The 19120-nt window shown below is 41.5% G+C and overlaps 1 protein-coding gene across 1 annotated transcript in view; it reads right to left on the bottom strand.

Annotated features, from left to right (window-relative positions):
• Nucleotides 1–237: 237 nt before the first annotated feature.
• The window catches only part of xpo4 (exportin 4), a 55596-nt gene continuing 36713 nt past the window's right edge, over nucleotides 238–19120 (bottom strand). Inside the window, exons 9-24 of the mRNA XM_015015628.1 lie at nucleotides 14143–14317; nucleotides 12957–13133; nucleotides 12719–12861; nucleotides 11445–11590; nucleotides 10170–10347; nucleotides 6764–6923; nucleotides 6514–6683; nucleotides 5281–5455; nucleotides 4639–4845; nucleotides 4126–4212; nucleotides 3827–4007; nucleotides 3618–3739; nucleotides 3393–3523; nucleotides 3116–3233; nucleotides 2580–2672; nucleotides 238–1703 (exon numbers count right to left, since the gene is read on the bottom strand). Coding sequence (XP_014871114.1) covers nucleotides 1506–1703; nucleotides 2580–2672; nucleotides 3116–3233; nucleotides 3393–3523; nucleotides 3618–3739; nucleotides 3827–4007; nucleotides 4126–4212; nucleotides 4639–4845; nucleotides 5281–5455; nucleotides 6514–6683; nucleotides 6764–6923; nucleotides 10170–10347; nucleotides 11445–11590; nucleotides 12719–12861; nucleotides 12957–13133; nucleotides 14143–14317 — 2461 coding nt within the window. The 3' untranslated portion in view covers nucleotides 238–1505. The remainder of the gene's footprint in view (nucleotides 1704–2579; nucleotides 2673–3115; nucleotides 3234–3392; nucleotides 3524–3617; nucleotides 3740–3826; nucleotides 4008–4125; nucleotides 4213–4638; nucleotides 4846–5280; nucleotides 5456–6513; nucleotides 6684–6763; nucleotides 6924–10169; nucleotides 10348–11444; nucleotides 11591–12718; nucleotides 12862–12956; nucleotides 13134–14142; nucleotides 14318–19120) is intronic.

The following is a 19120-nucleotide window of genomic DNA, read 5'->3' as shown; positions in this document are numbered from 1 at the left end:
CTGGCTCCAATTGGTTGTTTCTAGTTTTTAGATGATCCCTCTCATTCCACATTGTCACATGTTGACTGTTTCAACAAATATGTAAAAAAAATGTTTTACAAAAGTCACATACTGCACATTTATGGTGAAGGCCAAACCCCTGAGAACCTGTTTGGACTTTATCATCTCTTTAATTACAGTCAGATTAAAAATAAATAAATACCACAGACAGCACTCTGAAAAATACCAGAGACCGGAAGGTTTTTATACAATAACTTTATGTACACTTTTACACTTCATTAACAAAACAGCCATCTACAATAACTGGGATAGTGCTCTTCAGGAAGAGGATTCTGTCTCCAACATAATGCTTCCATCAAGTGGCTCTGCTCCTTTTTTATTTGGTAAGTTATTGCTGTCCTTCACTTCCAACAGTCTCTGCTATAATCCAGTGTTTGAGTCGTCGTCCTATGAATGTGCTGCTGTAGAAAAATAACCTGCTGCGCCTGGCGGGACCTGGGCCTTCGTCTCGAGTGGAGGCAGCGGATGCTAAAAGGTCAACAGGAATCCAAATAGAAAAACCCCCATCAAACGGTCAACATGGCCGAAGTTGCTCCCTCTTTAGCTGAACCTGTACAACCTGCCGTCTCCTACTGGCATATAAAAACATTTCAGTCGTCTGGATTCTTTAATTGAACATGTCCCCAAGAGTTCCTGGTTGAAAACATCATACATTTATAAGTTTACTGCATATATGTGTGTGTATATATATATATATATATATATCTGTTTATTTATATATATATATATGTATACATACACACACACACAGCCTCTTTATTTTGGTTTTCTGTGGTCGCCGACAAGCAGACGCTCCCTTGTGCTGTGTGGATCAGCGTTCTCAAAAGACAAGGCGAGGCCCGGCCACACATCTGTTGTCACGGCGACACATTTTTTTTGTTGTTTTTTTTCTTGTGCATGCAATTCATGACTGGAGGTGCTGTACTCTTGGCAGAAGGTAGGCACAGTCTGTAGAGTTTGACTCGATGTATGACATGATCCATTCATACACACATCCAACAATCAAGAAAAAACAAAGGCACTCTGGGAAGGACTGGGGTACGTGTGTGTGTGTGTATGTGTGTGTGTGTGCGCGCGCGCTGCAACGCTGCACTAAAAAAAATGTTACATCACATCCACAATCGAATTAATGGCATCAGGTCTCACCCTTAGTGAGTGTGTGTGTGTGTGTGTATGTGTGTGTGTGTACATTCCTTAGAAGGAGTCCGTCTGCTCTGCAGTCCGGTTTTTAAGATGTCACTTCATCAAAAACTCTCTCGGCGCCGCAGGTGTCGTCATACAGAGGGGTAGAAACAAAGCAAGTAAAAAGAAACATTCAGCTGAGTGGAGGATCCTGGGAGGCGGACGGATCCTGCTGAGCGTAGTGGGATGCAGAGGGGAGGGGGTGCGGGGCACGGAGGGCGTCTTCAGAATGATGGGAGTATTCGGGGATTGGTTCCCAGTGGTTACTTCACGCAGAGGAGGCCGCCCACGTTGGCCACGAACTCCTCCAGGCTCTTCAGGAAGGCCACCTTCTGCTTGCGGTCCATGGTGGGCGGCGTGCTGCTGGCCGTCAGCTTGTTGAAGGCGTCGGCCAGCCGCTGGTAGATCACGGCGTCCCTCTGGGAGGAGAGCAGGGTCTCCACCAGCTCCGAGTACTCCGCCTGAAACCAGGAGCGGCAGAGTGGAGGAGCCAGGAAGGAGAAATCAGGGTTTCTGCAGGTTTCATCTGCTCACATTTAAGGCTGTTTAAGAATTATATTAAAATAAAATTTTTTATCTTGCTGGCTCCAAACTTTTTTTTTTTTTTTTTTTTTTTTGGTGGCTTGTACAGGTTAGCATCAGACGTGATGAAGCTAGCTAGCCAGAAAGAGTTTGTTAGCAGCTAGTTAGCGGTAGCCTCACCCGTCTCAGAACATAATCATGATGTCTGCGGCGACTCAAACTTTTACCTGACAGAAAATTCCCACCAGAAAAAATAAATCACGTAGCACAGTCAGGTCACAACAAAATGTCAGACTGTGATTAATGTATTTAAGACCAACTTACATTTTTAAAGCTGAATTTAAGACATTTGGATATTTTTGAAGGATCTGTTGACGACCTGGGAATATTTTTGAACAAATGTCTCACAGTTTAAACCAAACTTTTTCCAGTTATAACAAGGTAAAATAAAGTTTTAAACTTAAATGCACAAAGTCAAAAGCGAAATAACAAGCTGTGCCTGATTATTCAGCTTTGCTGCGTTTATTTGACCCTAATAAAAATCTTTATGGTGGAAATTACAGCCAGACTTTATTGGTTCACTTGCTTGGTACAACAAACGTCTGCATATTGTGGAAAACACAAAGTTATGAAGTAAGCAAAGTGTAAATGTAAATATTTTGTCAATATTGATCTAAATTCCAACAGAAAACCAATAAATGACGTTCTGAATAAACATGGAGTCTGACGCGTCAACGACTCAAACAATCTGTTGCCTTTAACAGATTGTTTGAAAACACCAGCAGCCTCGTCGCCGTTCTGTGACGTTTCCTCACCTGATGCAGGCAGACGAGTGTGTAGAGAGCTTCCCCTGCCGCCACCGTCATCTCTGTGTTGTGTTTCTGCAGCACCAGCATGTCAAACACCAACTGCAGGCAGGAAACACGACATTCATCATCATAACGCTCATTAAATTTCCACAAACGCGACTCGCACCAAAGCAAAAATGTCTGGATGAAGCAAAATTCAAAAAGTAAAGTATTGTTTAAAAAAAAAAAAAAAAACTCATTAAGCCGTATTACTTTAAGCAGAGACCGTCCAACATGTGCACAGTAAACATGCAAACTGTTTATTTTGAAATGGGACTTCCTGCCCAAGCAGTTCAAACTCAGCTCCAAGTTTGACCTGTTGGAGTTGCTGTAGAGGTTTTGAGGTTACAATGTAGCATTTACCAGGAAAAATGTTACTTTAAGTTCAGTATCTACTTGTTATTTCACCAGTGACATTAACACTTCCCATAGTCAGCCTAGCAGGCCCACGCTAGCCTTTAGTAGCGTTTCCTCTGACACGGCAGCCATGTTGCGTCTCCTACCTTGAGGAAGTGGCGCGTGGCGATGAAGAGGGGCGAGTCCTTCTCCTGGTTTTTGGCGCACTGTTCGGCCAGAGGAGACAGAGCCTCCAGACACAGCTGGCTGACTTCTGAACTCATCCTACAGGGGGCGTTAAGGAGCTTCACCTGCTGACCGACTCACCTGCTCTAAACACTTTCCTGGAAAAGAGCTTTGGTTATTTTTTTGGGTGTGAAATTTATTCTAGATGTCGTAAAAGACAAGAAGTTAAAAGTGGGTGCAAAGAGGCTCAGAGGATACGAGGTCATTCCCAGCTCCAGTGAAAACATGAGGCTCTTAAAAAGGTCTTCAGGCAGCTGGGGGATCTTTTCTGGAAAGATCTCACAGATGAAGGTGATGAGCTTGTAGTACTGGTTACACAGAGAAGGAAACTGCAGGAAAAAGAAAAGAGAGATGAGACATCGTCAGAATGAGATCTCAGAAGCCACCGTGTCTCCGTGTGGCGGCCATGTTGGCTCCTTTCACCTTCAGCAGGTCCTGAGACATGAGTGGAAGAACAATGTTGACGCCGTAGAGGACGACGTCCGCCGCGGAGACGGTCCGGCTCGACGCCGGCGTGCCCTGCTCCTGGTTTCGGAACACCTCATCTGGGAACACAGATGGTGGCGAGGTTTGAGGCGGAGCGTCGGCGGAGAGGCCCGACCCGCCGACGCTCGGAGGACAGGAGGACTCACCGTTGTCGCTGAAGTCGATGAACTCCTTGGAGAGCAGGTTGGTGAGCAGCTCCATGATGAGCAGCAGGTCCTGGTACTGGTCCTCCTCGGCCGTGGCGTCGCTGCGCTTCCTGCTCTGGTTGTTTTTGGAGTAGACCTGCAGCAGCGTCAGGCAGGCTTCGTACAGCTTCATGGACTTAGTCTGAGGAAACAGAAGCGATATTCTGTGGGTCTGGCTCTGTTTTCCTTTAGATTTCCTTCCTCACAGCCAACGCTGGAGACATAACAGACATAACATGATCTGTGGTGTCGGGCCTCACCTCCCCCAGGTAGCAGATCTGCTTGTGAGCCACTTCCACGAAAACCTCGATGATGAGGTTGATCGTTTCAGGCGTGTTGCTGTAAACCTGCAACATACAGACACAAAGACAAACACATTTCTCCTGACTCCAGTACAAACAGCTCCACCTAGTGAGAGGATTCTGCATTGCGATGTTTGCTTTTTTTAACATCAGGTGTTTTTATTAAGTTTATTCAGATTTCATAAGTCAGTGTGACAAATTGTTTGCATTTCACATTAATGCCATTTATGCTTTTTCAATATTTACGACAGAATACTTTAAATTCATTTGCTTCCTTCCTTCATCAAGTGTCAAAATGTGATCTTTGGATTTACTTTCAGGACAACCAATCAAATCGTCTTTGCTGTGAAGATCAATCCAGGATCATCAGGGATCATTTTAAAAATTTTGCGATCTGATGAACCAAGCTGATCAGGATCCGTCACTGATCCGCCGTTCGACACAGAATCAACACGCCGCGTCGTCTCTCACCTCCATGAGGCCGATGCAGCTGGACAGGAAGTCCATGAGGAAGGAGAAGAGCGAAGCCACGTTGTCTATCTGCGTCGCCTCGGCGATGCCGCACAGCGCCTCCAGTGTGGCGACTATTTCCCGTTTGACCGCCTCTTCCTGGCTGATCTGAGCGAAGTTCTCCTGGTTGATGAGGTTGAGGAAGCGCTGCTGCAGAGGATGAAGCACCTGGACGGAAACTTACACCGTCAATTACCGCTGAGAGCGCAGGACGACTTGTCCACGTTAAAACATGTGATTCACATTAAGTTTATTTGCTTTTCTGAGTGCCTTTTAGAGAAAAAGGTTTACGAGACGATCAATTTTACTGCCAAAAGGATGACTTCGCACGCACACACACACGCACGCACGCACGCACGCAATTTGCAGAGTCAACAGATGAAACTCTTTAAGGATTTCATTAATGTGATAGAAAACTTTTATAAAACAGAAATTACTAATCAATTAATATCCCTAATCAGATGAAGCTAGAAAAATACACTCTTTACTGCACTATTTTTTCAATTATTAAGTCTAAATAAATGAAATCTCACTTCATGATGTCCTCGCGTGTGTGTGTGTGTGTGTGTGTGTGTGTGTGTGTGTGTGTGTGTGTTGGTTTACCTCAGCCCAGTACTGCTGCTTGGTGTCGGAGTCCATGTTGGCGAAGCCTCCCAGGACCAGCGCCTTCATCAGGGATCTCTGCACGGAGCTGGACAGCAGGTGGAGCGGCGGGCTGCGGCTGGCGAACTGCTTCGCCAGGCTCCACCAGCCCTCACACTGCACCACGATGTTCGCCCTGACCAATCAGAGGGGCAGAGCGTGTCGCCACGGTGAGCCGCGTCCTTACAGGGGGTTTGACCCAACAGTTAGAGGACCCAGACCGGGTCCATTCAGCTGAACCTAACTGAGGTCTATTACATCACCAACCTGCTTAAAGTGGTTAAAATGTTTAATTTTCAGAAGCTAAAAATTTAAGTATGGACGAAACGATTAATCGGATTAATCTAATTAATTGCGAGTAAGTCAATAAATCACAATTAATTAGATTAATCGTGATTAATTGACTTACTTATTAATGATTAATCATTATGATTAATCACGATCAATCACAGTGATTAGTATTTAATCATGACTAATTGATTACTGAAATAATAATTAACTAATTTAGTAACTGGTTAATTGTTAACTAAAAAGGGGGTCTGCTGTAAGAACAAACCCAAAATAGCAAAAATATCAAAACGGTACAATAATATGTAGATTTTATGTTAAGATAAGAAATCCTTCTTCGTCTCTAAATCTATCCAGAATCCCTCAAGTGGCACTTTTAACTTCAACTGGTTGAAATAATGTACAAAAATAAATACATAAAAATCTAGTAAGCAACTTTTGCCATCAAATTATTAACTGGCTGATTTAAAAATAGTCAGAGGATTAAAGGCTGTATTGATGCTAATGAAGTAGAAGGCGTAAGTATTTAAATATTTATTTTGTACGTTTTAGCTGCAGATGCATCTTTTGCCACAAATGATCAAACTACTGGAATGCTGAGATGCTGCACTTTAAGGCAAAGAAATTTCTTATTTTCTTATTTAGAAAAAGAAAATGAAAATATTTGCTTTTTCTCAAGAACAAAATGTTTTCAATACTGTATAAAATAAGCTACACTGGTCAAAAGAAAAACCTGCAGAATGCCACTTATTTTTTAATCGATTACTAGAATAATCGTTAGCTGCAAAGATAAGAAAATGGAAGCACCCCATTTACGAAACCTGATATTTGGGAAATGCGATGTGAAAACCTTCAGTTGGACCGAACACACAGAGAGCGTCTGGAACCGGGTCATGGAGAACTCACCTCTCCCTCTTTTCCACCAGCGTCACCAGCAGCTCCACCGTGTCGTTGGCCAGCTCCGTCTCTGAGCTCCACACCGACAGATTGTTAATCACCTTCTCCAGCAGATATCCCACAATCCACTGGGCTCCCTCCGTGTCTGCGCCGAACGCTGTGCTCAGAGGTATGCTGATCTGAGGAGAAGCAGCAGGGAAACGTTGAGGGGAGGCAGGTGGGCGGCGGGGGGGAAGGACGCAGGCGGCGGCGGCCCCACCTGCTCGTAGAGCTTCTCGTCCACCAGCAGGTACGACTTGGCCCAGCGCCGCAGGAACCACACGATGTCCTTCCCCATTTGAGGACTGAGAAGCTCCGTCAAGCTGGCTCTGGTCGCCCTGGACTCGACCTCTGACGTCCTCAGCACGGCAGACAGCAGCCTGCGACAGGACGATGACAGAAATGAAACCATTCGCCACCGGAGGACTTCAGCGGAATTATTCACTTATTTTCTGATGTTTCAGTTCCTCCAAATCATCAAGTTGTTTTTTTTTACTCTCTCAGTAAAGTCAGTTTCCAGTACTGTCATATTAATACGTATATGTTAAAGACATGATGAGGCCATGTGATTATTCAACCAGGGCCGGATTCAGAAGCACGAAGGCCCCTAGAGGGGAACCGGTTTTGGCGCCTTATCTCAGGAAAAAAATTAAAATAAAATCAAATGTACAACTCTTGCAAATTACAGAAGATTTATAGCAAGTTGTACATATTTGCAGGTACAAATTGAATGATGGTTGGCTTAAAACGTCTGGCAGACATCTCTATGTTCGTTCCAAAATCAAGACAATTTTCAAATATTTGAGTTTGGTTTTGATTAATAAAAAATAGTTTAATAAAACACCACACCTGAAATCAGCCCTTGACTTTAATATGAGGAGCAATGTTTGTAAAACATCAGACGTTTACACAAAAATTATTTTTTGGGCCGCCCCCAAAACATAGGGCCCTGGGCTGCTGCCCCTGAAAGCCCCTCCTAAAGTCTGGCAATAGATCCAACACTAGGAACCAAAAACCCTCTTCATTACGACACACAGAGTGTTTATCTTTAGCTGAACGGTCTTATTTTATTAAAGTGAAACACTGATGTTTATATGACAAAAACGTAACATCTCTATAACTTGACAGAAAGTTATAATAGAAATATTGTTTTCTATTTAAATAAAAAGTCAGGATCTGGATCTGGAAATGATGCTACATCTACATTAAGAGAGTTTCAGAGGCAAAAACGACTCCTTTGCATCGGCTGTTAGGAAAAACGAGGAGATAAGAGAATTTGTTTTTCATTCAAAACCAGAACACTGATCAGAGTCAGACTGACTCAAAACCAAAGCTGCTGCAAAACGCAATTAATCGAATGATAAATAAAAATGCGACCAATGATTTGTATTTTAATTATTAATATTTTCTTAAGCGTAATTTTGTTTGAAGATTTCATAATTAATTTTATTGACTTTTTTGGTTTTCTGTTTTATTCATCATTTTTAATATTTAAAGTATCTAATTGTTTTCTTTACAAAATTAGAGGCCATTTTCAACACATTACTTGAAAACTGTCTCAAAATAAACATTATTGTTTATTGTATGAATTTCTGGGACAATTTTACCGTCCAGTAGAATTTGTTATTGTGACACTCTTACTAAACAACTCCTGTTTCAAGTATTCATTATTTTACGTAATCTATTAATGCAGTCGTCATAAACCGTTATGATGAAATGTTTTGGATGTCATGTTTAGTTTACAGGATGTAAAATCCCATATTAATGTAAAATCGATGCTAGAAGAGCTTAAAGACCCGAAGGCGGAAATGAAACTCTCCAACCTCCTGTTAGCAAGCGAGTCACATTCCAACCGGACAATGAATGATCGGGCCTCGACAGACTGTCAGCATGTTGTTCTTAGAGTGTGTGTGTGTGTGTGTGTGTGTTTGCTTCACACACATTACGCAGAAGGACAGAGAGCTCAAAGCGGCTTACGGCTGCGTCTTCCCCGCCCGGGGACAGCCTGCCGTTTCACGTCGTTTGCAGAAAACAAAACCGCGCTGACATTTACGAGGCCGAGGTCGGCCGTCCGCGATCAGGAAACCCGACGCGTTCGGCCGGCGGTCACTACGATCCGCTGACATGGCTGTCATTCCTCCCCCTTGACACACACACACACACACACTTCTCCTCTGCTCAAAGAGCAATCCAACAAGACACAGCAGCACGATGACCTTCAAAAGACAATAACACCGGCTGCTTGGAGTGTCTATTGTCGTCACGGCGATTACCAGAGCGGTTGCCAAGATCCCTGAGCAGGACAAGGTCTCCGACACCGCGTGCTAATTGTTACTGAAATAATAAATCCTGCCTCATCACACAAACTACAGTCCAACTTTCTGCTGGGGTTTATGTCAGCTTAAGAACTGGACTGCGCTCAGGTTTCGTCGCCTCGTCTTTTACAATTTCTCCTAAGACTGAAAAGTACAGAATATTAAAGGGAAAGCTAAAAGCTAATTGTGCTGCTCAATGCATAAATGTCAAATTTAACAGTTAAAAAACAGATGAGTTGGGAAAAAAATAAAGTAATTTATAGTTAGTGGCTTTTAAATAAATGCTAAAGGGACAAACTGGAATCTGACTAAAAGTACATATGTATATCACCGATTTAAGTTTTCTGGCCGATCACAGATATTTAAAAAGCCTGACCTGCTGATTCTGATTTTGGCTGATACTTTGTCTAAAAAGGTGCTAAATATCAGGACTGAACCGATTAATAGAGTCAATCGGGATTTTTGAAATAACCGTGCTCTAATTTAGCAATCGATTAATCTCTAAATGGAGCATTCAGACTCAAAAAAACGGCTCTTCATGAAAGAACAACAAAGTAAACAAGTCAAAGTAATACAAAAAATATAAGTTTTGCATTTAAGATGAAAAACCCTCTAGGTGAATTTCTTCTACCCAGAAATCAGTGGGGCAGTTTTAGCTTCACCTGGTTCAAATTCTGCAAATAAAATAAGCTATTAAGCAACTTTATGCTATCAAATTATTAACTGATTAATCTAAAAAAATAATCACCAGATCAGTCCTGCTGTACTGATGTTAATTCCAGCAGAAAGCTGGAGCTTTTTTATTTTTTGCTTCCGTTGTTACAAATTATCAAGTGTTAGATTGGAAGAACGCTACTTTATTACATTTTAGGCAGTAAAATGTGTTTTCTTATTTAAAAAAGGAATGGAATTACATATTTGCATGTTTTAATGTCTTTCTAATATTGAATAAAAAAGGCTCAAGTGGTTGGATAAAAAATAGATTTGGAGAATCTTTTTGGACTAATCATTAGAATAATCAATTACAAAATAAAAATGTTGGTAACAGAGGGGATAACTATGATGAGACGCTGATTTTCAAACTTTTTATTTTGCAGATCAATTTTATGTTAATTAATCAGCCAAGTTAAGGAAATCGGGTCCCGTTTACTGGTGCACCTCTTGCTAAAAGCTTTAGGTGTGTGCGACTCCAACCAGCCGACACCTGATCCCAAAAAACGCTGAGCGTGTTCATCCATCAAAGCCCGACAGTGAACTCTGCGAACTCTGACCCCGCCAGGCCCAGGAGCCCGACAGGACCAGCGGTGCTACCTGATGACAGAGTCTGTGCGGTTGCAGCCCGGTATGGAGGAGGCCTTCTCGCCCGGGGAGCCGAGGATCTGCAGCGTGGTGTTGATGTCGACCTCTGTGGAGTGTTTGATGGAGAACTCCATCACCTCGGAGGGGATCATCGGCGTTTCGCCCTGAGGATCGTCGGCCAGCAGGTAACCTGGAGAGAGAGGGAGAGCACAAGAACGCATCCCATTTTCAACAGAAACATTTGACTTTTACTTTGTCGATGTTTTTTACAGCTACTGACATCTCAAACTGGTAAATTATTCGTTCAGTTTTCACTTTTCAAGTATTTTCAAACTTTTCCAGCACTTCACTTTGGAGACAGAAATAATACAAATAAACTAAAAAGAAAGAAAAAAAGTTTTCCTTCACGATTATATATTATTTATTACTGCTTAGTATTAATAATGTCTTGTGATAATACATTACATTCTACATAAACTAAAATATGATGAAATTTGTTTAGAACCGTTTCTCTCACACACTTTCCACACCCGACTGCGCAGAGAACAAAACACTGATTTTACAAAATTTAAAAAGAAATCTGTTTTTATTGGGGGCATAAAAAATGTCTGGTTTCAACTATATAAAATTTTTTTTTTCCAAATCCAGACTTTTAATCAGGCGTGAGATTGAACGTCATTACAAAACCGTGCAGTTTGAAAATCAAGGACTTTCAAGGACTCCATACAGAAATCAAGCACTTTCCAAGCATGTATTATTATTAAAAAGTAGCACATGTCTATAATCCTGGGTTATTATGTGTGTATGGATATGCAGAGTTCTGCTGTACTCTATAAAAACATTGTAAAAACAATTAAAGTGGATCTCCTCTGTAAAGACGCCACACCCAGTCTAGAGTGTAAGTTAACGGGCCGTAAACCTCAATAAAGCTTTGAACTGCTCTGCAGACGCAGACTGCATGTCACAAACCCGCAGCGCAGGGTTGGTTTCTCTGTTATAAATATAACCAGTAAAGTTTAATAAACTGCACTGGAAAAGTCATTTCTGACTTTAATAAAACATTTCTCTTGTAGACGTGCGGAACATGACTCCTTGTTAAAGTCTAAAGAGCTCGGATCTGACTTTATGTGCAGCTTTTTGTGGACTGGGTTTGGGATTTTCTCTGCTGTGAAGCCACTTCTGATCTGAAAAGTCGCTGCAGGCCGGAGCGGAGGTGAGCGCGGCAGATCGGAGCAGAAACCGGCGCTGAATTAAATCCGTGTTTTGTTTTGAGAAGCAGCTGCTGACCTGAGACCAGTATGAGCCAGTGGATGTCCTCGTACAGGTCGTCCAGGACTTTGCGGTCCACGGACCCCAGGTCGGTGGAGGCCATGAGGTGCTGCTGGGTCCTCTGGAGCTGGCCGTGCAGCCGGTTCACCCGGTCCTCCAGCAGGCTGCGGAGCGGGGAAGACAGACAGACAGAAAGAAAGAAGGAAATATGTACAAATATGTAGGCTTGCAAATGTACTCATAATCTTTTATTTTTGTATTTTGTGACGTCAGTCCAATATATTTAGAAATTGGAAGGAAAATGAAGCTTTTTTTACCCAGCCCCCCTGTTTTTTTTTTTTTTTTATTATTATTTTTGTATACGTAAAATCTGAAAAATGTGTCGCACACATATTCATCGACTTGAAATAAATCTAAATATTTCTCTCCAGTCAAAAATTCTTCTGGTTATGTCTCTACCACACAGTCACATGTAATACATTTATCTATATTTTACCCTTTTATCACTGCCAAACAGCTGAAGCTCATCAAAAGAAAGCACACTTTAGCTTTTCAATTGGATTTAGGGTTGGACTTGGACTAGGCCGTTGTAGCAAATAAAAATGGTTTCTTCTGAACCAGGGAGGGTCAAAGTGGGGCGACCTGAGCTGATTTTGTGTGCCGAACAATTCAAGACTAAATGAGGACAAAACTACAAGTTTAAATTTAAATATACTTACAGAAATGTTAGACGCAACATAAAGTGATTATCTCTGCAAATACTTTTGGTTTCCTTCTATTTTCATTTTCTATCATTTTCCCATAATGTCACCTTCCTAAAATAATAGTCCTTTTTTGCCAAAAGAGATTCTGACTAATAAATAAGTAAGTAAAAATCATCTTTTTTCTATCGCCTAAAAATGACTTGGGCAAAAAACAAAAACAAAAAAAAAACATAACTTTTGTCAAAAAATATTATTTTATTTTAGACAGTATTATAAGTTATAACGTCTTATTCCACTGGCAGATTATTTCACTTCAAACTAGTACTTTTTAAAATCAGTACTAAGGAATTATTGACTTAAAACAGGCTCTACATTTAGCTGAAAAGTTACTTGTAAGTCAGTTTTGTCTTGTTTCAAATGTAGTCAGACATCTGCACTAAAAACTAGACAAAAGAAATAACTTGGTAAGATTTTTTTTGTGCATCGTTAGAGGTTGTAATTCCAACGTGACAAGATGTGAAAAGGTTCCAGGGAAACCTTCGGCGGGTCCTGCATGGCCGCCCAGATAGTCATCACTCGGTTTGTCACCTTGTGAGCAGGGGGATGCAGTGGTCCGCCGCCACGCGTCCCAGCGTGCCGATGCTGGACAGCTGGTCTGAGAACAGCTCCCTGTCGTCCTCCTGCAGCTCGTTGATCTCCTCCTCCTCGTGGGACGATATGCCGTTTACAGACTGCTCCAGCAAAAATAATAAGAAAAGGTTAGAAAAGAAAAAATAAGGAAGGAATGGGATCGACAGGATGACTCTCGGGCGCCGTGTCGTCTCACCAGGTTCCGCGTGCCGTCGGGAGCCGCCAGGTGACACTGAATGTAGGAGTTGAAGACCTGGATGGCGGGCTGGACGAAGCAGCCGCGGGGAAAGTGCTCCTCGTCCTGGACGAGCGTGAGCCACGACTCCAGCAGCTTGTCGTACGCCTCCATGTAAACCATGTCGTCTTTGTCCAGCTGAGAGGACGAAGGCAAACAAACATGGCGTCAAAATTCACTGCAAGAACTTGACACCGACGGTCCAAAACCATCAGGTCGAGTGTTTGTTTTTTTAAAGCCGGCATCAGTGCTGCGTATTAAGGGTTTATATATTCTCAAGCACTTTAAAAGCATTTGTCAAGTTTCCAAACTTTTCCAGCTCCACACTTTGGAGATAAAAATGCAATCTTAAAGAAAAAAAAAGTTTAATTCACTATCATATGATGCCATTTATTACTTACCGACTTAATAGTGTAATTAATTACTCAGTTACTATTATTAATGTCTTGTGATAGAAACTACATTCTACAGCAGGGATAAAGTAAATTAAAATGCAACAACAATGGTTTTGAAACGTCTCTCATACACCCTTTACATCTGACTGGCATTAAAACAAAACACTAACAAAAGTTAATCTCCCAGCTTCAATAACTTCAATGTATAAAATATAAGACAACCTTTATTTCAGCTACACAGACCAATTATTATCCCAATTAGTTAAATGAGCAAAATATTAATCATATTAAAACAACTTCAATAAATTGTGTCCGTGCTCAAATTAAACGCTCAAAAACAAACATTTGAAACCAGATATTTACATAAAAAACATTTTTCTCTCACTGTATGAAGTAAAATCAGACCAAACTTCTCTGGTTTTAGGTTAGTTATAATTGCCAACATGATTGTAATTCGCTAAATGCCAGAAAACAAAGCAAGAACTTTTTTTTTTAAAGAGATTTTTATTTTGAAACTTGTGTGTCTTTGTATTGAGCGAATAAAAACATCTGGCTTCAACTGTAAATTCTTCCAAACGTCAGATTTGCATTTTATTACAAAGCTGTAATAAAATCAAACACTTTCAAGGACGTTAAACAGAAATCAGGCAAACCTTGAAACACCTGATTCAAATCCGATTTTTCCTCAAAGATTTCAACACCTGGATGCATTTTTAGACGCGTCACATAAAGCTGAACGCGGCGCGACTCACCACCTCCTCCAGGGCGGCGCTGCGTCCAAACGAGCAGGTGAGGAGTGTGAGGCAGTTGATGAAGGAGGTGAAGAGCTCGCTGGGCAGCGCCGTCAAAATGCTCCGGGGGAACATGGTGATCAGGTTGGAGATGATGTTGGAGATGCCCACCGCCTCCGAATCCTCGATCTCGATCCTGAAGACACAGAAACGTCTCAAACTCAGACCTAAAACACACATTAGGAGCAACTGGTGGGTTTCATTCACCAATAAATGCCCGTCTTGTGCTTTTATTAGAGAAAGGAAAATTAAAATAAGCCGTCTTTATGTGGTTTAATGTTTCAAAAAAAAAAAAAACCGAGGAAAAACAGACTTAAGAGCGAGGCTGAGCGCCAATCGTTTTCCAGTTCGCCCACTGGTGACAAAAGAAGACGAAGATATAAAAATCAACCTCTAAACTGAAACTGGCAGGCGGCCTGAACCCAGAGAATGTTCCCACCGCTGCATCCCACAATCTTATCTGTGCCTCAGTAAAAATAAAAAGTCAAACATGGAACACCGACTCTAAAGTTAACAGTGGTGCCGTTGGCAGCAAGAAGCTCCAGGCTTCAATTCCCAGAGTTTGCATGTTCTCCACGTGGGTTCTCACAGGTTCTCCCACAGTAAAAAACATGAACAACATGACTGCCAGGTCTCTCATAGAGTGTGTGTGTGTGTGTGTGTGTGTGTGTGTGTGATGGATGGATATCATGTTACAATGTTATTCCCTCATCAGAAACACACCTCGGACGTTCCTTTGATTCTTTCATATTTGAGAAATCCTTTAATCTCCATGGCAACCATTCAGCTGTTATGAAAGCCTGGATGGACCTAGCCCCGCCTTTAAGCACGAAGCTCCTCCTCTGAGCTGCAGTTTCCAAGCTTCCCTCACAGAGCAGCCTTTCCCCACCTTTCCCTCGCTCGGCTCCTTCAGACTAGCCAGCAGCAATTAGCAAACACCTGGTGGAGCTGAGCATCAGCTGAGCTCATTATAGGAGCTACTTCTCAACACTGGTAAAAACGTTAAAGGGTTAATAGAGGAGCCATGTTGTGATGACTTCCTGAAGGCCGAGTTTCAGGAGGAGTAGGAGTTTTTAAAGAGACAGAGGCCCAATTTCAAGGAGTCACTTTAGGAAGCATATTTGATATATATATATAGCATTTCATAGCAACTGAAGGTAACAGTTGTTTGTACTGTGAAATGTCACAATGTGCCTGGAAAATAGACAATACTGGCCCTTTAGAGATTTTGCATTTGATTAGCAGCATCTCTATAAGTGTAGGGAGGGAGGACGCGTTTAGTTTTCACTCGTAATGCTTTCATTTGGGATTCACTTTACTGCAAAAATAACCAATAAGGGTAGAATCTGTTGCATTTTTCAACATCTGATTTAAGTTATTCTTTAAAACTGATTTATTTTTTTTTATGTTCTCATATACAAAAGAGGAAGGAGTGCTTTTTTTATTATTAATTTTTCTTGTTTAAACCGTGACAAACTGATCCAAGAGATTTTGATGAAAAACCTGCAGAAAAACAAGAAGATGAAGCGCCCGGTTCTGGTGCCGCTCCTCTTCCCGCTCTGTCTGAGTGAAAGAGCTACATTGTGTGAGGAGCCCAGCTAAACCCTATCAGATGGAGCTAAATTGCGTGCAGGACTGTTCAATCGCTGTGGATCGGCCGTCCCTCTCTGCATGGCTTTCCGATGAGGCAAGTGGAAAAAAGCTCCAAGAATAGGTGATTAAAGACATAGCAGTGGAGCGGGGAGGGGAGAGAGAGAGAGAGAGGAAGAGGAGAAAAAGACCCTTTTCTCAGCCGGTGTGTGAGGACGTTATTTATATCAAGCCAAGTAATTGTAGCCTCTTATTTTCAATGAAAAGACGACGTCAACATCTCTCACGCACCCAGACTTTATGGAAACAAATACGTCTAATTACCCCTTTTTCTTTTGTCACTTTTAGAAATCTTAATTGCTAAGAAATAAAATAGTTTTATTTTATTAAAAAGAACTAAAATAAGCAGGAAATAACTGTAAAAAAATAAATAAATAGATGAACTGATCTTGGTGCTTTAAAACGCTGCTCACATTCAGGACCTGCAGACTGACGATGCCATCAGCTCAGAGATGAGCTTCTGTTGTGGCTGAAATTTAAATCTAAAGGAGACGAAGCTCTGAAATACTCCGATTTACCGTCATTTAGGGCCGAGTGGCAGCAGGATGCAGGCGATAAAGTGGCTGAAAGCTACAATGGCGGCATGACTTGTAAAAAAATAAATACTCAAGTGTGTAGAGCTAATATCTTTATACTTTAGATTCTTGAACAGCAAATAACTGCACCAGATATTAGGAAAAAAAACTTCAGTAACTGATTTTTTTTTTTTTTTAATTTTCATCCATCCGCAATTTCGGTTTCGGCAGTTATACAACTAAGTTGCTTAGCTGTAGTTAGTTTCACCAGAACATCTCGATTCCCTCTCAACATTTTGTGCTGCATTAAACATTAAGCTTCACTAAAACACATTACTGCTACTTATAGCATATTTGGATGGTGCTTTTAGTTTTATAATTGGCTACATTTAATGAGTCCAAGCAGTTCTTTGCAATGCTGGTGTTGCGATGGTGGTAAACAGCAGATATTTCGTGACGTTCTCTCTCCATTTTAATTTTGAACAGTTATATTTTGTTTCTATTTTTACTAACCCTAGCAGATACTCGCAGTCCTCTCTGAGTGTTCAGAGGTAGAACCAGTCCTGAAGCGCATGAACAGGAGCTCCTGCCGTTGTTACGTTCTGGATGAAAACATGTCAGACTTTTGAAGACAACAGCTGCGTTTCCATTACAGATTCGCGCAAAACTTTGTTGATATTCTGCTAAAGTCAAAAAAATAAATTTTCGCAATAACATGCCAAAATTTGGCATCCTCCTGCCACTTCCTGTTGTCGTTTTCACCAGTAGCAACACCACGTGATCACATGACTCGTGTTGTTATAAGTATTTCCATTGCAGTTTTACGGCGTACGGCTGAAAAACCACCTCATCCTAATGCAAACACAAAAAATGAGTTTTATCGAAACTGACACATTTCCATCCAGCCAATTTATTTTCCCAATTCCCTCTCGCTCAATTTTATGAAAGCAGAGATGGACTGCTGTCACCAGTTCTCAGTTTAATTGGTGACAGGCTGGACAAAAAATAATCCAAGCTTCCGATATGTAAGCTCTAACATATTTCAACATTTATCATTAAGAATTTAAAATGATTTTTCTCCCTCCAACCAACAAGGTCCAGACTCTCTCTGTGTGTTAATGCAGCTCCACATAACTGTCTCTTTGGTTGATATGCATGAAACTATCAGGTTTATCTACTTTGTTTCTACAGTTTCACATCACATGAGTCACATGATCAGCAACCAGATTTTACCACTGATGCAAACCACGAAGAAGACGACGACAGGAAGTAGTTGGGGGGTGACGGTGCGGCGTGTAATCTAAAGATTTATCACAAACAAAATTATTCATGTGTGAATTTAGTTGCGTTTCTTATTTGATGGAAACACCACAATTGTGAAATTGTGTTTTTTTTGTTTGTTTTTTTCAACATTAGCAGAACATCAACAAAGTTTTGTACAAAATTTGTTTTGGAAACTCAGCAACTGTTAGCATTTTCTGTTTCAAATAAAAGCAGCCATCTTGCATATGTAATCGTTTTATATTTGAGTAAATACAATAAAACTCCGCTATCTTTAATCACATTTTCTGTATAACAGTTCGACAAACAAACACTTTACTCAGAAAACACAGCAAAGTGTTTGCAAAGAGTTGGAGCTCCGTCATCGGTTCAGAGCTCCAGGCAAACCTGAGAGACAAGCCCCCTCGGTTTTATTACAGGCTCTGGCAGCTCGGTGTTCAATTAGAGGACAACCGGTGGATATATAAACACACCATTATTCGCGCCGTGTTTAAAGGAAAGCAACTGTGGCTTTTTAATCCTGTTTTGTTTAAAAAAAAAAAAAAAAAAAAAAACAGCGGATGGAGGATAATAATTTGATCCACGACGGCATGGATGCGGTTTCAGACACATCTGGGAAGCATAAGCCAGTGGCTACGCTGCGTACTCAATTTGTTACCAAGCTGGAAGACGGGTTCCCATGATGCAATGAGGGGGCATTAAAACTGAGACTCAACAAGCAATTACTTCCTGTAAATAAAGCTGAAATGGTTCAACACACAGCGTCCTACTGTTGACGTTGGCCTCCGACGCTTGTTGAGTCTCCGAATTTAAACACGAAATGTGGAAGAAAAAATAAAACAAAATAAAATCCAGCACTTCTGCTCAGAGATAAGAAGTGAGGGTTGTGAGCGTCTTTAGCGTTCAAACCTTCCGAAAACAAACCGAGACCAATTGAGGAGCAACACAAAGCGGTAGCTGCAACCTTTATCTCTCAGGTTCTGAGCTGCCTTCAAGACTGAAGTAATTATTGAATAATGGCGTTCTGCAGCTCCCTAGCACTTTAATGTGATTGTTGAAGATTTAATGGTGGAAAACAATAAAAGGAAGGCTATTAAGTTAAAATCATCAGGCATTAGAGAGAAAAGTTAATTCAGGGTTCAGCGGCTCAGGCAGGTTGCTGCAGCGGCGCCAGTCTTCACAGGGCGGCTGCTTTCACTTTCAGCTTTCAATTAGTCCCTGCAGGTCAGTCCTCAAGCTGCACCTGTCAGTGTTGTGGCTTTTGACGAGAAAAAAAGTGGACGACTTGTCAAAATGTCAGAGGAAATCATGAAAGTAATAAAAGTAAAAAATGAAGAAGGAAAAAAAAAAAGAAGCCAGGTGACAATTTGTTCAGGCTGGAGCTCTGTGATTACAGCAACAACACACACACACACACACACACACACACACCCCCACACACACACACACCCCCCCCACCCACCACCCACCACACACACCACACCACACCCACA

This window comes from Poecilia latipinna, unplaced genomic scaffold (genome assembly GCF_001443285.1).
Source record: "Poecilia latipinna isolate Pla-1442-1.1 unplaced genomic scaffold, P_latipinna-1.0 Scaffold1937, whole genome shotgun sequence".
NCBI lineage: Eukaryota > Metazoa > Chordata > Actinopteri > Cyprinodontiformes > Poeciliidae > Poecilia > Poecilia latipinna.
The sequence above is the reverse complement of the archived record's forward strand: the minus strand, read 5'-3'. Positions and strand labels throughout refer to the sequence as shown.